A 17,994-nucleotide genomic window follows, 5' to 3' on the forward strand; every position below is an offset into this window, starting at 1 on the left:
GCCCTAAAAAGGGCATTGTATGGATTGTACTGACTCATTTCTCATGTCACCCAAACTGCATGTAAGTGATGGATAATAAGTTTTCCACTGGTCTAGACACCCCCTTCTGAGCTTTTCAGAAACTGGGTGAAGCTGTTCAGAAAAAGTTTGAAGAAAGATCAAACTTTGGAAAAGTGTGCAAAACCATTATAATGGAAAGATTTTAGCAATCATGTTAATTTTGCCAAAAATGCAATTTCCTAGCTAAGGTAAGGAAGAGTTCTGACAATTTTGCAATGGGGCAAGTTGGGAATGAAACACTTTAATTTTTCTGTCCAGAAGTGTTTTTACATTTTAATTTGTTTTCCATATTGTCTGCTTGGATATAACACAAAATAAACTAAATAAATAAATCAGAAAATCCAAACAAAATGTTACATGTTACAAAACAATATTTTGGGAAATGTTATTTAATGGAACATTCTGCAAGGCCAAATTTCCCAACCTTGAACTTCTTCAGGAAATATAATTACTTTCCCCAACACGTCTCTGTGTGGAAGCAATTGGCCAAAAGCCCTACTATGCAGTAGCAGGCACCTTTAAATTGGGACATCTCTCCCCTCTGAAAGCTGTACTTGGGTTGTAAATAGGCTGAAGTTACACTTGGGGAATAAATCCAGTGTGTGGATCACAGCCAGTGCTTTGATTGCTACTGCCAATTTCCTTGGAGGGATGCCCTTAAAGGGCAGATACCCTGAAACCTGCTGTTGGGAGTTGGGGTTAACTATACCAGACCTTTATTAGCATTGTAGCTTATGGGTGCTGTTGCCGTTTTGGATGGCATCCTGCCACAGCAGCACTGGTGCAATTCCCAAGGGTGCAAGGGTGAAGTGGAACAACCCTTCAAAGGTAGGCCTATGCCTTCACGTCTGCCACCAGCCCTGAGTGGGGACACTCACTACAGAAAGAGGATCTAAGGTGCAGGCAGGCAGATCTGGGCTAAAAACGCTTGGAACAGCAATCCTAGGAGTATTTTGAGTCCATGTTTATGGCATCATACATGTGGTTGTTAATAAGGCTGAAATCCTTTCTGCCCCCACTTACAGTACGGACTTTGTTTAAAGTCACATGGGTAAAATACCTTCCATAGGACCTTATCTAGGAGATAAGGGGGGAATGCAAGGTCAAACTTCTAAATGCATGAGTTTGCATGTACTAACCTCACAAGTTAGCATGTCTCCCTTTGAAAAAACAAAAACTGTGTTTGGAAATAAAAATCAATAGGTTTATTTAAAATCAACTTGCTCTTGGGAATTAACCAGAATTAATCTTGATGTTTTTACTCAGGAAAATCTGAAAAAAAGAACTGAATGCTTTTCCTGCTAGGCTTCTGTTCCTAATATTTCTTTGAACCTGAAGCCAGACCAGCACTTCTTATTTACAAGGATTTTTAATATTGTTTATGTGTGCAGCCCAAACTTCCCCATTTTAAGGAAGTTGGATTTGTGTGGAAGTGACCGGTGATTGCAGAATATAAATAAATGCCCATAAACAGTTACTTCACGACTGTTTTATTCCTTGTAGTTGTGAAGACTACCAACATTCAGCCCTAAGCAGCTGAAAGGCAAACATCAGGGATGTCAAACTCCCTTGGCTCCCTGAGATGGATCTGTACCTCCTTGTGGGCTGGATCCAGACCGTGAGGAGCCTTGTGGACCAGATACACACCCACATCTAGCAGATGGGCAACCAGTGGCAACACTGACTACTGTAGGGTGAGCCACAGAAATAAAAATGCCCATAATTTATGCCCTTCATTGGTGACATGTGTCCCCAAAATGGGTCTGTATGACAGAATTTAGTGGTGGGTGCCACCCCCACTTGTCCTGCTCTCCAATTCCTGGTCCCCACAGGAGCCCTACATGCCAGACTCTAAAGCAGGGGCAGGCAATTATTTCAGGCAGAGGGCTGCTTACTGAGTTTTGGCAAGCCATCAAGGACCACATGACAGGGGCAGATAAATATTAATTTTCTAATTTTTTTAGGAGCCCTGTGGGCCAGATAGAATGGCCTGGCTGCATTTTGCCCATCTCTGCTCTACAGCCAGATACAGACATTACACTTCTACCAGTATAAGTGATTGGAACCCAGTCTTTACCTGTAACAGAGCTGAAGTTTGATACACATAGACTGGTTTAAAAATGGTGGACCTAGTCTAAGATTTGCTGCTCCACTTCTTGCCCCCAAAGGGCAAATATGTGTTCTGTTTGCTACTGATCTAAACTACACCTCTTACAGAAAACCATGTATCTTAGATCAGTTCCACCCCAGGCTTTTTGAGTGTCTGTCATATCCAGTTCACATGTGCTATACCCAGAAAGATGCAATGTAGCTGGCTGCCTCTGAACACAGTGACCTTATTGGCATGCATCCAGTTGTAGTGTAGTTCCATTACATATATTTGGGGTTTAGTTTCACTGCAGTAATCTCTAGCACAAGCTCAGCCATGTAGATCTGCCATCACATATTCCTTTCTGGATCTCACACACCTTCCCAAAGCCATGTGAGCTGAAACTGATATGTTTTAATTAAATAAGTTGATTTCAACAAAAACAGCGTTTTCCAATAGGAAAAAAAGTACAACAAAATGTTTTTAACAACTTCAAGTGAACAGACCAGCTGTCTACATATAGGCAACCATATCTTTATTTTTTATTTGTTTGTGGTGACTAATGTAAACTTTTATTGCTGATTGTTCCTGTTAGCCTGACAGGTGAACACAGTTCAAAATGAATTAGCTAGTTTTGCTTTCTTTCTGTTCATTGCAAACAGAGCTTCAATGAGTTATACTTTACAAGTTTCAAGAAGTTAAACTTATGCAAAACCTTCTTTCTGGGAAGGGGATTACCCAGGTGTCTCTGACGGTCTAACTTGAGCGGCAGTGATGATGCACATGAAAGAAGGTCACTTGACTCATGTGATCCAGAATAACTGTGGCAGTTAGAGTATTTTTTCACCTTTAAACTGATTCTAGGAGTGATGAATGTAAAACTCCACTATAGCATTCCTACAGAGTGATTCTTCATTACCAGTATCTTAAATCCAAAACACCCTGTAGTAACTATTCAAACATGATTCAAATACATTTGTAAACTCAATTGTATATGTATTCAACAAGTTGAATGATAAAAAACTCAAATAGCTAAAACAAATGATCATGGCTGCAAGGAAACCAAAAAAAATAAAATACAAAAAATAAATAAAGAAGCAAAAGCTTATTCCATCTGTAACTTGCAAGTTAAGATCTTGCACATCTACTCTTACCAAATAGAGATTTTCAAAGGATGTTTATTGTATAACTGTCACAGGAGTATCCATATAAAATAAACAATGGAATATATAATAATGTTGCCAACATCAATACTCAATGTTAAAAAAATACCCTGACAAATTGAAACAATGCTCTGGTTTAGCCAAAAACAAATATTTAATTTTGCAAAATTAGAATGAATTTCAAGGTTATATAATTGTTTTTTTTTTTAAATGGCATGCTATTCTAAGTATTCTTGATTTTTTTGCAGAAATGTATTTAGGCATATGTCAATATATCGGTAGGTAGGGGATCATGACTAGTGAGATAAACCAATTTGTCATTTATTGATTACATGTTTGAGCCCCTGAATCTATAATTAAAAAAAAACAAACCAAACCAAAACAAAAAACTAGCACTAGAGCTGGCTGGAAAACACTGAAAATTGCAGTAAAATTTGTGATGGATATTGCAGAGTTGTAAAACTCAGACAGTTTTACAGAAATGTTTTTATTTTGACAAAATTCCACTGAAAACCAGGCAGGACTCCAATGGAAAAGTTCCTGGGTTTCTGCCAGTTCATGTCCAGCTCTTCCTTCCAGGCAGGCAGGGGAATTACAGCTTCTCAGGCCAGGGCTCTAGTGCAGCTCATCGCTGGGAGTATCTCAACCTCACTGAACCCAGGCTCCCAGGCCCAGAACAACCCACCAGCACAACTATATTTGTATTTGTTTTTATGATCTCTGGATTCCAAAATCCAGGCATGGGGACTTTCTGATACTGGGGAACTCCCAATAACATCCATTTCTACTGAGAACGTAAAACAAACTCCAATTTTGTAATAAGTAAACACGCTATGAAAAAGAACATTTTTTCCACCTGTCACAACCAGGCAGCACTTCACACGTTCTTTACTCAACTGGTATTTAAGGCTCTGATGAAGTGAGGAAATGCATGATGTGGGATTCTTGCGATCATGAGCCCATTGACAGATACCTGAATAGCCACAGTAGTCCCTCTGTGGGCATATTTCTGTGAGACGCTTAACTTTGTATTAGCATAGTTTACTAAGAAGCAAGCATGTGCATCTACATGCTTACTTCATAGTAAATCTCCTTAATCCTGAGTAAATTTGTTACCTGCAAATGTAACGGCACTATAGCGCTTGTGTAGATGCCTGACTGGGAGCAAAATCTGATCCTGATCAGCCGTCCACCAGGGGGTGGGAGATTGCTCCCTGTCCTGGGAAGCTGCCTGCTGCCAGGGCGGACTTTGCCATAGGAGTCAGGGCGGGGACTATGTCCTAAACTGATTTAACCTAAACCAGTTAAGTCTGATACCACATCCTTTCAGGTTTATCTTAAACCAGTTTCAGTCTTTTTGAAAGCAGTTTATGTGCTTTCAAAAAGCACATAAACTTCTGTTGTGTTAAAAAATTTAAACTAATTTCCAGTCACTTATACCTGTTTATGTGTCATTTCTGTCCCTAGCTGAGAAGAGAAGAGAAGAGAAGAGTTTTAAAATGTGATATTCTCCAACTACTGTAGTTTTTCATCAGGAAACTCATCTTTAATGTTACATTTTTTATCACTTTTCCCTCATGCTAAGCATGAAAACAAGGGAAAATAAAAGCATGCAAATGAACTTAGGTTGGAACATAAACACATCAGCTTCCCAGAAGCTCAGCTACAGCCTGAATTCCGAGAGATTAATAACTTCCCAGGTTTCTCAATGCATTGTGTATCAGACCAATGGTTACAATCTAAGTAATCTTTTATAATAACCCCAAACCACATTTAAAAAATGGAAGGAAATCACATATTTACCTTCTTTATTGTACTGGTAATAAAGTAATCGCCAAGTGGTATTAAGACTCCTCCAAAGATAGCCAGCACTGCTCCAATGATAGCCCCAGTGAGTAGACCACAGTTTCTGTTGCAGCCCATTCTGTGTCTGTTCCAGGCCGTGTGTTGGTTGTGGATGCGTTCTTTCTTCTAGCCTTGGAATCCTGTTATACCTCCGTGGTCCCAATGCACAAGCAGTTCTTACTGAGAGAAGCTGCTAACAAAATTGGAGAGTAGAAAAAGCTCACAATCTAGAGAACAAAGTACAAAGTACAAAAGGGAAAACAGATAGGAAACCAACATGTTTGTGCTGGTCCCTTCATTAAAGTGGTGTTGTCAGGAAGATTATTTGTATTTCAGTAACTTGGCATTTTATCAGTTATTGTATTTAAATGTTTCATGCCATTCCTTGGCAAACTGGTAATTTTTTTTCTCTCTTTTTCCCCTACAGCATCATGGGACACTTTGGACATATTAAAAAATCAAGTGTTTGGAAAGTAGTAGCTGGAAAAGCATCCATAGGTGGAGTTCCAGTTCACTTTTTGCATGTGTAACTGGCAGTTTTTCAGCCAAAAGTGCCACTTACATGCAGGTAGCTATAATATTTCACTGACAGTGTGAGTACATTAAGTACGTATGTATATACTGAGCATGTGCAATAGCATACACACGGAGTAAGCAGGCATACTTATATCTCTTCTGACCACATGCTGGTAGACTGGCCTAAAAAAGTAGGCGCTTAGACATGTGACTGCAGGGAGAAGGAGGAACAGGATCCTTCTGGATTTTAGTCCTAACAGCTGAATTCTTAGCACACTCAGAAAGCTGGACACCCTTTCTTAAAGGTGGGTTGAACTCTGTCTTCCCAACATAGAAATCAGACAGGTACAGTTCTGAATGCATTCTGGGTGAGCGAGGTCTAAAATGCAGTTCTATTGCTTCCTGGGCAAGTGACCTATGCATTGACCTGGTGGGGGTAAAACATGGGAGGGTCCTTCTCACTGAATATTTTTTTCTGGAACTTGAGCATATATATAGCTCTGGTGTTCATCTGTAGGTTATAATGCAAGCTTGCACCTGCAGAGTTTAAAGCAGGGGACAAAATTGTCCAGGTAGACAACTAGAGAACTATCACTTAGGTGTGCAAGAGAGAATTCCACCAAATTCAATGCAAGTGTAGTAAAATAGTTGGATGTCTGAAGTGGAGGAAGGAGGTGATTTCACTTCTGAGTATCGAGCTGGTAACGCCACTACTAGAATACTGATTACAGTTTTGAAGACTATGTAAGCAAGAAGCACAAGTGAGCTTGGAAAGCTGCAGGATATACCTTACAGTAAGGCTGGGGCTCTGCCTGCAGTCCCCCCGGAGCTCTTACTAGGGAACAGAGGGGTGCGGCCAGCCTGTTTTCTGAAGCAGAGAGCACAGCCTAGCCCAGCCCAGCCACAAAGCATCTGGGATGCTGGGAGACTCTGTATTAACTTACACCAGGAAGGGGTCTGGAACAGGCATTGCAAAAGCCGGTTTGACTCAAATCAATTAAGTCTGATACTACATTCAACCAGGTTTATCTTAAACCAGTTTCAGCCATTTTGAAACTGGTTTATGTGCACTGAAGTTCTGTTCCGTTACAGGTTTAACCCAGTTTCTGATCACTTAAACTGGTTTACGTGTAATGTCTGTCCCTAGCCTAAAAGATTCAAAAGGCTCTTATCACTAGGTTAGCTACACTGCTGTCCTTTCTCTCCAAGCCTATTTCAAGGTATGTTGAAACGTCATCTCTCCTGGGATAGCATTCCACAATTCACACCCTTTCTGTTCAGCAGTTGGTTTATAATCCCATCCCCAGATGCTAATCATCCCTGGATATTTCAATAGGTTCACATAATCACAGGGTTGGAAGGAGAGTAGTTAAACATTGGAACGGGGTAACCAAGGAAGCTGTGGAATCTCCATCCTTCAACATATTTAAAATGTAAAGTTATGAAAATAATCTAGTAGATCAATTACTGGAAATTTTAACTGGACACAAGCTTGAAATTCAAGTTAAAAACAAAGCACAGCTTTTTTACAATGAAGATGATTAAGCATTATAACCAATTACCAAACCAAATTACCAGTAATTGTCATATCTACCTTTTCAAATAGGGGCTTACCTGTTTTTCTGGAAGATACGCTTTAGTCAAACTACAAGCTGACTATACAAGTCAATGAGTTGTGTGCAGATGTGTCTGGGTGAAATCTTGAGCAGTGCAGAATACAGCTTCCACTTCATAAAACAGGATTTCATGATTTTGAAATTTTGCTTTGTTCCAAATTGGGGCAAATATGTTACTTTACCTAACCTTAACTTCAGTAGCAATAAGGCAGTGGGTCTGTTTTATTAACCATCCCATAGCTGGGAAGAACAGAGTACTCTGTTTGGAATCAATAATTTAATTTGAATTTGGACTTCCTTTTGTATTTTTATATCTAAAAGAATTGAAAAAATGGAAAAAAATAGAAGCATTTCATTCCAAATAATGTTAGGATGGGACATTTCAATATTATTATAACTGAACCAATTGCACAAAGTATTTGGATTTTTTTTTTCAAATTACATACTCTAATGAACATGCTTCCATCACAGCCTCTTCAACCAGCTCTGGTGAAATTCTGTGCTAGGCAGGGAATCTAACTAGATGCTTTCATGGTCCCTTCTGCCTTAAAATCTATGAATCTATACAAGTAGTAACCTGTATCTGCTAATTGGTTAGTAATAACTTGAATCCTTATTCCCTACTTTTGCAACTGAAAAGCATTGTAATTATAAAGCACTAACCATCTCCCACCAAATACAATGCAATAGTAGCCTAGACACATTCCAATTTATGCAATTCAACTTAATCATTACCCAACAGCTTTGACTTAATCACTTTCAGATAACTCCAAGGTCAGTAACAACATTCAACTGCAGATAGAGTTTGTGATATGACCTTTAGCTATTACAGTTTTACCGCTGACTGCAGCATACAGGGCTCAAAATAATACATGACAATTGATCAAATTCTGCTCATTTCTGTAGATAATTCCTGTTCAGACTATTATGTGCATTACGCAAAATAGAATACAGTGTAAAAACATGGAATACCATAAGACAAAATATAAGCGAATTGACTTCAGTATTAGTAGAAGCACCTTCCTAGAAAGCTAAATTTAGAGATAAGGTTTTTGGTTTTTTTACCAGTTGCTCTCCATTGTCTTTAAAATGTCATTTACTGTACTGATTAAATTGACTTTCAACTCTCTGGGAAGCAACTAAATATTGGGGAACATGTGAAATGTCCTTATCTGTTACTAATTCCATTAAGTAGTTATGCATTTGTTATGATTACCTGTTCAAAATAACAAAAAATTAGCCCAAAGTTAAGATTTGCTACAAGTAATCTTTATAAAAAGCTTCAAGCAATAACAGAACTGGGAGTAACTGTTTTTCTTCCAATTCTGTTAGACTGTTGTTTTTAAATATATAAACACTGTCCTACACCTTTTACACTCAAATACTGCAGCCCTAAGATCTTGTAAGGGAATGTGACTTCTCTTACGCTCATTGTAAAAGGCAAAAAAAATGAAAATGGTAAACAATGTAAAAAGCAAAAAAGTCAAATAGATTCTGAAACGTCTCTGTGTTCATAATACACAGTGTTGGGAATCTAAACTCTTTCTAAGTCACGAGGCATGTCCAGGAAAATTAGAAGATTGTCTTAAAAAATCACAAGATAATTAAAAATGCATTTGAGGGGTCTTTAAAATGTATTGTTCTTTCTGTTTTGATCCTGTGTTGTGCATCAGAGTCATATTTTCAAACTTTTTTTCTGCAACAATGAGTGCTACAAATTGACTTTTCTTTAAAAAATTGAAAAGTGTAGTTCTCATGTATTCACATGGTTCCAGGAACTGGAGCTTGAGTAAAACCATCAAATAATATAAGATGCAATAAAATGAGGAAAGCTGAAAACAACAAATACAAGGGAAGGGAATACCTTTTAAAAATATGCATAATAAGCTTGACAGTGTTTAAAGAAACAACTTTGCCAGCTCTTGTGGTTTTGTATTATTTTTCAAATAAATATTTTAGGATCTCTTTTCCTACTGAATCAAGAAATAATAATAAGGAGAAAACTGTCAGCTTTAATTTTTATGGTATAACTTACCTTGAAAAGGGGAGAGTGACTTTTCAGCTCAGTGTATCAAGACTTAACATATGACTTGCATCAGTGTTACCAGCAAATGAAGAACTACAACCTCACACTAAAAACAAACACTGTAAAGTCAGTGGGAGAGAGATATAGTCCAGAAGACGTCAGTTCTGTGATTATTATCTTTTGCCAGAAGAAAAAACAAAGTTGCATTGAAGCTTGGGGTCTATTTTTACAGTCTGACTAAAACTCATTACCTATATCTCGTGGTAAAATACTTAGCAGCTATGATCTATAGCAAATTTTGATCCAAGTAAGTCAGAGGCCAAGGAGACAAAAGGGTAAACCACTTGTTCAACTGCCTGTCATTTCTTCTGTGTCACATACTACCCCATTTGCTTTAAAACAATCCAGAATAAAATAACAAGTTTATGACATCTTCTTTATATGAGTATTTTTTTCAACATTCGCAGAGTGCCAGTCTTTAGCTATATAAATACAGTAGTAGTACTACAATCATCGTACTATCACAATATCCCTGGCAAGGCAAAATCTGATCGTATTCACACTTTTAAACTCATTTGTGGAATTTGATTAGTGGAAACAGGAAACAGAGTACAGTTGTACTGTTTGTATGAATTACTTTTTTTAAAATGTCAACAGCCACAGTGTGTGTGCATCTACACAAGATGCTATGTTGCCATACCAACAAGCTACTGCGCCATAGCTTGCTGCTACAGTGATATAGCACCAATGGACATGAACTGTGATGGTGACACTACTGCACTATAGCTGCTAAAACTAACCATGCAGCAACAGGACTTCATGGTAATGCTTGAGCAAGTACTAAATGACTGCGCAGTAAGAACTGATACAAGGAAATGATACAAGCCGTGTCAACATGAGCAGCTGACTGCGCAGTAAGAACTGCTCATGTAGACGCGGTCTGTATCATTTCCCTTTGCAGAATAAGCCTTCTTTCTTATATGCTGCAATCTCAGCAATTTTCTCCAGGTATTCCACTTAGAAATCAAGGTCTCAGAAATCCTTATGGTACCCTACATTAAAACAAGTGTTTGACCCTACAGAACACCTTAAATAACTGGATCTTCTTATAAAATTAGAGTAGCTAATGCCCTACTCCTTTGAAAGCCCCCTGACAATAAAGTTCCTGGAGGACACCTGCTGTCATGGAGTGGTATCCAGCTGTTGGCCCCAAATGACAGTGTCATATACTGAACAGAGATATTGAATACCCTTCCCTCTGTCCCTCAGCATACAGCCTAATGCAAGTGTTGAGAGAAGAGGGAAAATAATATCCCTAAGGGGGCAAGCCACTTTTCATGCATCAGTAATGAATTAGGCAGTGCCTCTACAAATGTTCTTTAGATCCTCCAGCAGCAAAATTTCTATCTCGTACTGCACCGGTGCTCTTAGTGCAGCATCTTGCTACCCCTTCTATAAGGAGTAATGCAGGTCATTGCCTTTCCTCCACTGACGCATCTTCTGCAAATCACTTCCCTCCCTGCCAGAAAAGCTCCCAAAGAAAAGGAAGTTCAGTCTATTGTCTTTGTGAGGTCATGTAAGTGGCAAATACTAAGTAGATAAGGCATATAGCACCAATCCCAGAAAAAAAAAACCCCAACAGCCTGTAAATAAATTCTAGTCGTTGGAAGTACCTAGCATAGTTATTCTGAAATATGTTTGTAGAGTGGATATAACTTTCTATGTTCATAGATTCCATAGATTTTAGGGTCAAAAGGGACCTATTAGATCATCTAGTCTGACCCCCTGCCCTGGGCAGGAAAGAGTGCTGGGGTCAGATGACCCTAACCAGGTATTTGTCCAATTCAACCTTCACAAGACATAGATTCCTGCAACACCTCAGCTAATTTCTTCTAATAAGAGTTGGAAATGGTACTTACCTCCCTCTGGGGACTAAGGAGTATGCCTTGCTCAGTCTCAGAGGATTTAAAATAAACAGAAGTATAAACAGTCATTGGAGATGTGTTTAGAACGCATGGCCCTTGGCCCCCAACCAACTATTCCAAGTCAAAGAATATTGATTAAAGCTGAACATTAATTACATTTATGGGGCTGTGGAACATGAAGGCTGATGTCGAGTGCTAATTTTACAACTTATGTGCTACAGATGAGAGAGCTGCCCTTTTTTGCACTGAAAGACGTGTAGCTGTTTCTTTTTCTCTGAGTGAAATTTAGTACACCTGACATTTAAAGCCTTGGCTTGTCACGGAAAATGAAGCCTTCTGTCTATCCTCAGAATATGGAAAACATGGGAAGCAACATGGGAGTATTCTACATACACCATATCCAACAGGGTGTTTCTAATATGTGCACACCATTATCAACACCTATCATTGTGAAATGCCTTGTATTTTGTTTGCCTTGTATCTTCATAGTCCTTTGTAAGTATTAAGTATGTAAGAATTATGTAATTATTGTTCTTATTTAATATTCTTAAATAGGGAATAACAAGGGAGTTTACTCTTTTGATTGGGACAAATATTTATGTAAATGATGATAGATTTTGTGATATGAACATCTGGGATTAAAAATTAGGATGAAACTACTGGCTTGATTCATTCAAGCCTAAAGTGAAGGCAAACAAAAAGAGGAAGAAATAACTGTTGCAAACAGACAAGGCTGCAGGAAGCAGACAAGATTATGTCAGATCTGTCATTCTATATGGGGTTATATTTTAGGAAATTACCGTGAAAAAAGAAACAGGAAAATATCTTTTCCCACTAGTTGAGCTGGCCTGTGATGTACGGTAAATAGTACTCTTATCAAGGCGGAAACCCTCACAGAGCCATTCAAAACCCCACATATCCTCCTTCATCAATACTGTCCCTATGATGTTCCACCAATTGCTACATCAGGGTACAAAATACCAGCCTTGCAGCTTCCAGAGGACACAAAAATGAGGCAAATTCTCAAATTACATAACTTTAACCTGGAGATTTTGGCCTTTCATGTCACAGAGATTGACATAGAATTTGACAGTGTTTTTGTTTTCCCTTGGACCATGTCATAATATCACAGAAAAATTAGTAATTATTCTTCCAGCTGTGTTTTTCAGTGAAACTGATTTGATGTAATCTCCTATCTGTCTTAGAATACATACAAAAAACACATTTCTCAGTCAGGGCCAGTCTACAGTTGCCTGAAATAAAAGTTGCTCTTAGCACACATACAGAGTCTAATCTCCTATCACAGAAGTGTCCTACATTTCTTCTTAACCCTGTCTGGGGTAGGATGATTAGCATAGCTTGACCTTCTACAATGGGATGGTTTGTAGTCCCTTTGGCTAAGGACAGACATTCAAAAGCCCTGTGCCTGAATTGATTCAATCTTTGCAGGTTAGTCTAACCTGTAATGAGTTGATTTGGAGGTGGATAGACATTCCCTTTTCATTCCAGAAATGCAGGCACATGCCTACAGTGGCTCAGGCTAGAAGCCAAAAGATGCTAGAGCAGCCCTCCCTTCCCTTCCATAGAGCTGAGCTGATGGGGGGCATGGCCAGGCCTCATTAGGACACTCTGATTAGGGAGGGGTGTAAACCTCCACATTGCCTTCACCGTCCTAGGCTTTTCCCGCTCACTGCTCAAGGGCCAGGAGTGTTGCTAGACCCAGCATCTGTTGATACTGAGCTTTTCAATCTCCGTCTCCCTGCTTCTTCAGACTGTCCACAAACCAGCTCATTTCTAATACCTCTCTCTGTCCCCTCTTGAAGACTGACAGATCGCACCCAGCAGGTTGCTTGTCAGGACAATTTTTTTAACCCCACAAGCCATACAAAAGAAAACATCTCTCTCATTAGTTTCAAGCTCTTTTTATCTTCAGGGTGCATTTGCATTTACAACCCACTAACTGTCTGCCCTTTGTTCCAGTGAAATTGGAGACCTACACAGACGCCTCTCAGAAGTAGCAAACATGGAGAGAAGGGGCAGGCATGACCAGATGCTGAGTCCCTGCCCTGGGAGAGGGGTTGGGGAGGGGATCCCTGCTTGAGCAGCCCCAGTGGTAGAGGCAGGCATTGCAGTCCCTCAGCCAGCCGGAGCAGTGATAGTGCTCTGCCTAGGAAGGATAGGGGTGGGGCCAACCCTGCTCCACTGGAGCAGACAGTACAGTCTAGCCTAGCCCAGCCCAGGGCCGCAAAGCGCCTGAGATGCTGGGGGACTCTGGTTTAACTTAAACCAGGAAGGGGTCTGGGACAGACATTGCATAAAATGGTTTGACCCAAATCAGTTAGGTCTAATACTACATTCAACCAGGTTTATCTTAAACCAGTTTCAGCCATTTTGAAACTGGTTTATGTGCACTGAACTTCTGCTCTGTTACAGGTTTAAACCAGTTTCTGATCACTTAAATTGGTTTATGAGAAATGTCTGTCCCTAGCCTTTATGAACTACTAGACAGTATTTAATCTCTCCAATTTTGAGACGTATTGAAGTTTGCAATCCCTTCTGATTTTCAGTACATGCTCCTCTTTTGCACAATATTTCAAAATAGCTTTGGATCAGTGCAGCTTGGCTACAGCACAATGCAAAACATTGTGTTGTAATAATTTTCTCCCAGGGAACAAAGTGCTAAAGCTGGAAAGTCTATGGCAATGTGTTAAGTCAAGTGCTTCATTGGCAAAATGAGTGGAGGAATTTCACCCTAGAATCTTTCCTCGGACATGTCTCAGTCCAGAAAGCCTGTTTCTATGCTCTTTTTTATTATTGTAGGGCACACAGCTCTGTGCTAAGAAAAAGAAGAAATGGAGAAAACTCTAAGAAAACCCTGGCTGCAGTCCTAGAGTACTGTCCCCAAGACTTTGTTATCAAATTCTAGGAGCAGCTTCAAACCAATGTTTTACGTCCTATTCAGGAGTGTCTTGCCAGGATTACTTATAGAGAGGGTCATTTCTGTATGAAGCCACTGCTTCCTACAATGAGAAAAGGTCAGTCACTTCTACAACGTAATGTCTCTACTACAGGTGGCATAGTCCCCTTGTTAAGGACACATTTCTGTGAGTAAGGTGGAGTCGGGTATGTACATGGGGCTTTCTTGGCAGGATGTTCACTGACTATAGGAAAAGATTGGAGAAAACCACATAAAAAGTTAAAGTATACCAAGGCTCCTTCCTTCTAAGAGAAATGTTAGAAAAAACATCAGCTATGCGGAACTAAGGAATCACACTATCCAAAGACCACAGGTTTTTTAAGGTTAGCATGGAGGAAGAGGTCTCCTGTAGATCTCTGACCTTTTTCGTTGAAGACATACTACTCATATGACTCCAGTAAAAACTGTAGCGGGATTGCCATTTAGTTTCCTCCCTTCTGCTTCCCTTCCCATTCAAGGATATTATGATCTTGGCCCTCAAGACTGCCCAATGGCCTACAGCTTAAAGACATTTATTATGCAAAGGATTTTTTCCCCATCTCTACTTGGCGTACACATGCCCACACACATATACACACACATAGAAAAAGGAAATCTCGTGTTTGATTTTCACTTGATTAGATGTTTTGCTTTGACAAATGAAATGTGAAAACCCAAATCACCAGAGGGAAGAAAACTCAAGTGAGTACAGTCACCGTTTCTATATGAGAGACACTCCTGGCTGCAGCTGAAGTCTCAAAGGCTATAGAGCAGATTATGAGCAATATGTGCAGAATGACTAAAATATGCAATATTACTAAAAAACATTTCAAACTAGCCAAATCAGGCCACTAAGAAATAAACTGCCAATGATGGTTCCATGCTGGGATAGAGCAGAGGGGCAACATCGTGGAGATCTATGTATTTTTGGAAAAAATACGTGTCAGATTTTTAGTTGGTGTAAATCAGAGTAGCTCTGCACAGGTAAATAGGTATTATACATATTTACATAAATTAAGCAACTGACCCTATACCTTTAGATAAAGCCATTGACATATTTCTGTATCATAATTATCAGTTAGGCTTTGAGGTGTTCCATGATATAATACAACTGAGAAAAACTTTCTATTTTCTTAGCAGTATACCTGATGAAAATGTTTCACAAGTCTTGCTGAAGGAATTTAGCAAAAGAACTAAAGAAAGCACATATTTTATATTTTTCCTGCAATCATTTATGTTTATATGTTCACAGATCACAAATATAAATATTTATCTTAACAGTAAAAGTTAAAGCAAATGAGATGATGAAAACCTGTTGATTTGCTAAGAATTTATTTTATTCTCCAAAAGGAATCTGAGTTAACATCAATAATAGTGAATTAAAGAGATATAGGAGTACATCTGTATTGTTTAGAAATCTGACTGTGTTATTTTTAAGTTGCTTACTATGTCTTGGGTTTAACTCAAGAACTCTGAATCCAATGCTACTTTATGTTACATAAAAACCTTTATCAAATAGGATAATTATTTAATTATAAGATATAATTAAAATAATTTATTTAAGAAATAACCTTGACCTATAACAATTTGCTGGATATCATAATCACTTTATTTGTATATATGAACACATATAAACAAATACACACAAGTAAAATGTGTTACATATACCCATGTATACATTTTACTGTTGCTGCCACCTTGTGTTTCTTTTGCAGAGTAAAAGCAATAGATAATAGTGGTGAAAGGTACTATATGCACGTGTGACTGTATACATATACACATTCATAAACACATCTATACACATATACGTAATGAATTCTGACACTGCAAAATGTACATACATGCATGCATATGTGTATATGTCTATATTTATATAAGTGTGTGTGTGTGTGTCTGTGTGTGTGTGTGCATGCACTGTGCATGCATGCGGTAATAATTGTAGTAAATATTAAGAATAGTAAGATGTTACATATTAACATGTCTGAAGTTATTTGATTAGAACTATATGAAAATACTCTTAATTGTTGCCTAAACCTTTCCTTAAGCAAATACACAGTTAATAGAAGTGCAAACAGAAAAGAAATGAGCTAAATAACTTTTTCCTTTGCATATTGTAATACTAAAAAAGCCCCTGCAGTTTACTGGCAACAGAGTCTAGTGACAGCTCAGCTCAAGAGGAGAGGTTATGCTGACAAGTGGCATGCTCTGAAACTGCATTTAGCTCATGAATATGGGAACATACCTGTATTGAGGGAGAGCTGCTGTCAATACCACTGCCAGCAGGATCTAAAGAGTCACAGAACAGCCTGCTAAGTTAGCTTCTTATTCACAGAGAACTCAAGTTGCTGTAGCAACCCTATAGCAACCCAGGCTGCCCAGTCCTTTAAGAGTCCGTTGATCTTTCATCAGCCACAAACTAAAAAAGCAAGTTGCAGAGACCTTTCAACTGCCCTGGTGGTGAAGCTGCCTCAGGAGATGAGGTAGAAAAGAACTGGGGCCAAAGATGACACACCCATTCCTCCCCCGCACTCTTTCTCCTTCACAGAAATAACCAGGTTTGAGAAATCATTGCAGTGATCCCTTCACCCACTACAATAGCCCTGAGCTCAGAGGTAATGTAACAGGCTCATACTAACAATCCAGGAGAACAGGTTTAATTATCTCCAGAGCCCTCTGCAAACACAAACTAATCCTAACTAATCCTCTGAATGCATTGGAGATAGCTTGGGTGTCAGATATAATTACTAAGTTTTCAGACCTGGAAGTCTCATAGCTACTGATGTAAAATACAGTGGATAATGTAAAATCAAATGGGAACTACCCAAAGAAGGTTTTTACTTAGAAGCTGACCTAAAGCCCATTCAAGGTAATGGGGATGTTTCTGGTGACGTCGATGGACCTTGAACAAGATGTTTACTGGCTAGAAGAATATGTATCGCTGTTTCTTTAGGTCCAGTTGCATTGCTACAACCTTCTCCAGGCTCCAGCTTTTCCTGAGTCTAAGGCAATAGGTACAGTGCACCTGAGCCACTTCACTGCCTCTAGACGATGATGCTGAACAACCCGAATAGGAGTGTAAGAAGGACTTGAGGGAATAAATCTGTTTCCTGCCTGTACAGGAGCCCAGAACAATTATTCCTTCCCCCTTCCTTATGAGGTTTCTCATCCCTGACCTGCAAAACTAGCTAGGCGGGAGAGAAAGAAGACAAAAAATGTTTCTGGAATTTGGTTGCCATTCTCCTGGGTGTTTTCACAGGCACTGAAACTCTCTGATAAGCTCTACTTACTTCCCTTCTTCCTTTGTCTTCCTTGAGGTCCCTCTGACTAGCTTCAGCTTGGCTTTTCCAAGAATAGCCTGTGGCTTATTGGCAGGCTCTCTTCTTCCTTTTCTCAGTGCTTCAGCTGAAATAGTCCTCCAGTTTTCTTCACTGCTTCCCACCCTAAAGCTTCTTGTTCCTCTTTCAACCCTGTAATATCACCAGTCACTCCTCTGTCTAGTGTCTCCCCTGCTGTCTGTCTCCTCCCTCACCACAAATGTCCTCCCCTTTCTCAGCTCCTCAGGCTCACATCCTTCCCATTACATGTCACTCCCCCCTCTTCCCTAGGCACTGCCTTTCCCCACAACGCCCCCATCTTTCTTCTCTCTCCTGCTTTCTCCTTAACTCTTCCTTCTTGCTTTGACATCCTCCCTTCTCCCTGTCCTTCAAATCCTGATGTATAAGCTCATGTCACTTCAAACATTACCCTCGCACCAAATTTCTGAAGGTCTCCCCTGTCACCTGCTCTGTGTTCTTTCCC

General features: G+C 39.4%; 1 protein-coding gene across 7 annotated transcripts in view; it reads right to left on the reverse strand.

Moving 5' to 3' along the window:
• CD36 (CD36 molecule) overlaps positions 1-17,708 on the reverse strand; it is a 55,231-nt gene extending 37,523 nt beyond the window's left edge. The window contains exons 1-3 of one of the 7 annotated variants that reach the window (XM_019487519.2): positions 17,484-17,708; positions 16,439-16,482; positions 5,116-5,347 (exon numbers count right to left, since the gene is read on the reverse strand). In XM_019487519.2, the coding sequence (XP_019343064.1) occupies positions 5,116-5,235 (120 nt within the window). In that variant the 5' untranslated portion in view covers positions 5,236-5,347; positions 16,439-16,482; positions 17,484-17,708. Of the gene's footprint in view, positions 1-5,115; positions 5,351-9,324; positions 9,437-16,438; positions 16,681-17,483 lie in introns of those variants that run through there. The other 6 variants (XM_019487518.2, XM_006260161.4, XM_014606484.3 and 3 more) reach the window with 6 other exon arrangements.
• Positions 17,709-17,994: the final 286 nt, after the last annotated feature.

The sequence above is a fragment of the Alligator mississippiensis genome, chromosome 4 (assembly GCF_030867095.1).
Source record: "Alligator mississippiensis isolate rAllMis1 chromosome 4, rAllMis1, whole genome shotgun sequence".
Classification (NCBI taxonomy): domain Eukaryota; kingdom Metazoa; phylum Chordata; order Crocodylia; family Alligatoridae; genus Alligator; species Alligator mississippiensis.